The sequence below is a fragment of the Alosa sapidissima genome, chromosome 15, assembly GCF_018492685.1.
Source record: "Alosa sapidissima isolate fAloSap1 chromosome 15, fAloSap1.pri, whole genome shotgun sequence".
Taxonomy (NCBI): Eukaryota; Metazoa; Chordata; class Actinopteri; order Clupeiformes; family Clupeidae; genus Alosa; species Alosa sapidissima.
Window position 1 is genome coordinate 21,193,660 of NC_055971.1, and position 4,695 is coordinate 21,198,354.

At 43.7% G+C, this 4,695-nt stretch overlaps 1 protein-coding gene across 1 annotated transcript; it reads left to right on the forward strand.

Annotated features, from left to right (window-relative positions):
* Positions 1-253: 253 nt before the first annotated feature.
* LOC121684601 lies at positions 254-1,651 on the forward strand. The gene has a single exon (XM_042064660.1). It carries the CDS (start codon positions 254-256, stop codon positions 1,499-1,501), a length of 1,248 nt encoding a protein of 415 aa, XP_041920594.1. The 3' UTR covers positions 1,502-1,651.
* Positions 1,652-4,695: the final 3,044 nt, after the last annotated feature.

The window sequence follows — 4,695 nt, forward strand, 5'->3', positions numbered from 1 at the left end:
GCCCCAAGTGTGGCCCATACGCCGTAAAATGACTTATTGTTTTGTTATGCAAGGAAAACAAACTCACCAAGACCAAGGAGATGGTTGTTGTGGACTTCCATAAACAAGCACTTATGTTATGTTATATTGTATTTATTTATTATTCACTATAGTACTTGGTCTGTTCAAGGCCTGGATTTACCAGCATTCCATCCTGCCCCGCATCCTGTGGCCTCTGCTAGTATACGCAGTACCCATTACAACTGTAGAGGCCATGGAGAGAAAGATCAGCAGCCACTTGCGAAGATGGCTTGGCCTACCCCGAAGTCTGAGCAGTGCTGCCCTGTACGGCAGTAGCAACACCTTGAAGCTTCCATTCAGTGGACTCACTGAAGAGTTCATGGTGACTAGAACTCGAGAAGCCCTGCAGTACAGGGAATCCAGGGATGAAAAGGTGGCATCGGCTGGCATCCAGGTGCGAACAGGCCGGAAATGGAGGGCAGTCGAGGCTCTGGAAGTGGCAGAGTCGCGACTGAGGCAGAAGGTACTGGTGGGGTCCATAGCCTCAGGACGCGCAGGTATTGGCTATTTCCCATCAACCAGGGTGGACAAGGCCCAGGGAAAACAGCGGCAACATCTCATCCAGGAGGAAGAACGAGCCAGCAGGATGGTGGGTATGGGACAACAGGGAGCTTGGACTAAATGGGAGAATGTTCTGCAACGGAAGATCACCTGGCCCAACATCTGGAGAGCAGACTCCCTTAACATCAGGTTACTAGTCCAAGCTGTTTATGATGTCCTGCCCAGTCCATCCAACCTCCATGTCTGGGGCAAAGCAGAGACACCATCCTGCCTCCAGTGTCCAGGAGGGGGATCCCTGGAACACCTCCTCAGTAGCTGCCCTAAAGCCCTTGGAGAGGGGCGCTACCGCTGGCGCCACGACCAGGTGCTGAAGGCGGTTGCTGAGAGTATAGCCAAGGCCATTACTACCACCAAGAACTACAGCAAGCCTCAGTCAATCAGATTCCACAGAGCTGGAGAGAAGCCCACTATCCAAGCGAGGGCCAGGTCAGGTCTCCTCACTACCGCCACAGACTGGCAGCTAGAAGTGGACCTGGGCAAACAGCTGAAGATCCCAGCAAGAATAACAACAACACGGCTCCGACCAGATATGATCATTGTTTCTGATTCCACCAAACAATTGATCATTCTGGAACTGACAGTGCCCTGGGAAGAACGCATGGAGGAGGCTAATGAGCGGAAGCGTGCCAAGTACCAGGAGCTGGTGGAGGAGTGTAGGAGCCAAGGCTGGAGGACTTACTGTGAACCCCTGGAGGTGGGATGCCGAGGATTTGCAGGGCGGTCCCTCTGCAAAGTCCTCACCATGCTGGGCCTCACCGGTGAGGCAAAGAGGAAGGCCATCAGATCTGCAACTGAAGCCGCAGAAAGAGCCACAAGATGGCTTTGGATCAAGAGGGCTGATCCGTGGAAGAATGCTGCTGGGACACAGGCCGGAGTCTGATCAACTCTGGTCGGGTCGCCTGGGCGAGGGTGTCTGATGTTGAAAGACCCGAAACACCCAGTGACCCCAGGTTACATCACTGATGATGTGTCCCAGCGCATCAGCAAGATGTATCTTTCAATCAAAAGGTCTGTTCTCTTCATACTCCCATGTCGTGTAAATGACAAATAAAGTGTCTATCTATCTATCTATCTATCTATCTATCTATCTGTCTATCTATCTATCTGTCTGTCGGCCCAAGGTGTGGGTGTTATTGTTTATCAAAGTGTTGGCTAAGGGGTTGCCTGGGTCCCCGGGCATGCACTGGCCCACACACTAACTGATCTGACGGAGTTGTTGGCTGAATGTCAGCTGTGCTTGAACATTACTTGATAACAAAACACAAATCCAGAGCTACTACTTTAAAGCACAAGTCATCTTTATTAAAAATTCTAACAAACAACTTTGAAAATTCAAAAATCATAAAGCAAAGAAGGATTTTTACATGTACAATTTTATGTAAAACAATTTACATCTTTTATCTAAAACAAAACAAATAAAAAGGTCTAAGATACATACATACATACATGTACAATGATTCAAAGACATAAATGATTCTACATAATAATAATAATAATAATAATCACAATAACAATAACAATATGCTTAATTATAGCACCTTTCATTCACAGAATGCAGCTCAAAGTGATTCACATTTGGAACATTTGTCATTGGTGTCACGGGACAGTGGCTTGGTGTCACAGGACAGTAGCAAACTGTCTCAGGACAGTGTCTAGGTGTCACAGGACAGTCATCGGTGTCACGGGACAGTGTCTGGGTGTTACAGGACAGTCATGGGTGTCACGGGACAGTGTCTGGGTGTCTCGGGACAGTGTCTGAGTGTTACAGGACAGTCATGGGTGTCACGGGACAGTGTCTAGGTGTCACAGGACAGTCATAGGTGTCACAGGACAGTGTCTGGGTGTTACAGGACAGTCATGGGTGTCACGGGACAGTGTCTGGGTGTCTCGGGACAGTGTCTGGGTGTCTCGGGACAGTGTCTGAGTGTTACAGGACAGTCATGGGTGTCACGGGACAGTGTCTAGGTGTCACAGGACACTACTCAGGACAGTACTAACAGGACAGGACATTTTTTGCTGTTACTGCTACTGGCCTTGGTTTACACTCTTGTTGTTCAATAGCAGAGCACTGATGCCAATTCAGTTTGTGTGGTTAATTGACTATTTATTATTTTGTGTTTATTTAACCCTGTTAAGAATAAACAGGTCAGCTTCTCATTACCAACCACTGTGGGTTATTCAAACTAACCTAATTAAGTTGGCTGGTTGTTCTTAAGAGTAAAACCCTTTTCAACATGAGTATAACAACAAAATAAGTAAATATCTTTAATCTTTAATACATGCTTGGATCGGCCGGTATCGGTATCGGCCGATGCTAAAAGCTACAATATCGGTATCGGATCGGAAGTGCAAAAAGCTGGATCGGGACATCCCTATACCAGGGTATTGACTTAGGCTTACAATTAGAATCTTTGAAATTGCATTGAAACAACCAGGCATGATGCCAAACAAATTACATATTGCTCTCCTCCTAACCATGCTATGAATTGCATCATGTTACCATTAACATTTGGTCTTTCTATTGTCTCCTCATCTATGCTTTTTCAGTTGACATTAATGTGAAGTTAATGGTGTTACGTTATTGTTGAAGTGGAGCAATTGTAAGGAAGGATCAGCATGGTAGCGATGGTATTTAAAACACAAGATTAAATTCATTGCAGTCCAATCTTGAGACTAGACCCCCTTATGTAAACTGCATAACATAGCTATTTGAGCCATGTATTCATGCTACCTGTGAAATGTATTCTTCCAGTAACATTAACGTTTCAAGGGATAAGTTAATGCCAGAATGAGTCTTTTAACATGCTTTATTAAGTGTGCTTGCAAAGCAGCACACTTATTGTTCTTCTTAAGTTTTCTTATTAAGTGTGCTTGCAAAGCAGCACACTTATTGTTCTTCTTAAGTTTTATTAGGGGTCCGAGCAGCCCCTATTGTTTCTGTACCGTTCATTTTTGGCCAAAATTCTGTAAAAGTCATACTGCAGCCTAAACCGTAACTCCAAAACTCTTCAAATTTTCAGGTATGGTTACCAGTAGCCCCCTCTACCCATAACCCAAAATTTGGGGTACTGCACCCAAAGGTGGTGCTATTGGAAAAAAAAGTTAATTATGCTAATGCTAATGCAATTTAGATGCATCTTTTTCACCCTGGTCTTATGCTCTAAAAATGTTTACTTTTGCCACAATTTCAGAGAAAAGCCAAACATCATAAAAAGTTTCACAGGCTTCAAAAATTATCAAATCTTCACCAATTCTCACAGACAATGTTTAGACAAAGCCTCACAAAAGTTATCAAAATAATTTGGATATGTTGTTCCATTTCAGAGATATAGACCAATAAAGTTCGACCACTCAGGCCATTTCTCCTATATCACCTATATGAGTATTTTTTTTCCCTTGGAGAACAACCATACAACCATCATTATGTGGATACCATTAACAGTGCACATTTTCAGATCTGTACTCTTTTTTATAAAGCCCTTAATTCTATTGTCAGGCTCTAGCTCGAATACTATTGGTTATTGAAGATTCACACCATTGAACAGCACCTGAATGACATCAGGCAATCAACATACACAGTCATTAGTTGCCAAGAATCAGAATTCCGAGACACTCTGACATTTAGGGGAACTTCTTCGTTCACTATTTTTCCTTCATCGTTAAGTCTATCATATTTATATTTCATCCATTAGTGTTCTTCTCTACAAATGTCTAATTGCCCCAGAATTTCAAAAAGATTTCAGGTGTACTCTTTCAGGAAAGCCCTTCATTTTATTGTCAAATGTATGCTTGGAGTTTTTCTTGTGTGTTTACCAACACACATTTTCACCATGTGAATGTGACTGCCCAATGTGTATGATTGTTAGTGGCTCAGTGGGATTATGCCTTGTACTGGTGTTTCATAGGTTGAGTGTTTGAATCCCCGTTAGAACTTTAGGATCAAGCTGCACATGCTATTGGTCATTTAAGATTCACACCATTGAACAGCACCTGAATGACATCAGCCAATCAACATTCACACTCATCAGTTGCCAAGAATCAGAATGCCGAGACACTCTATGACATTCAGGGGAA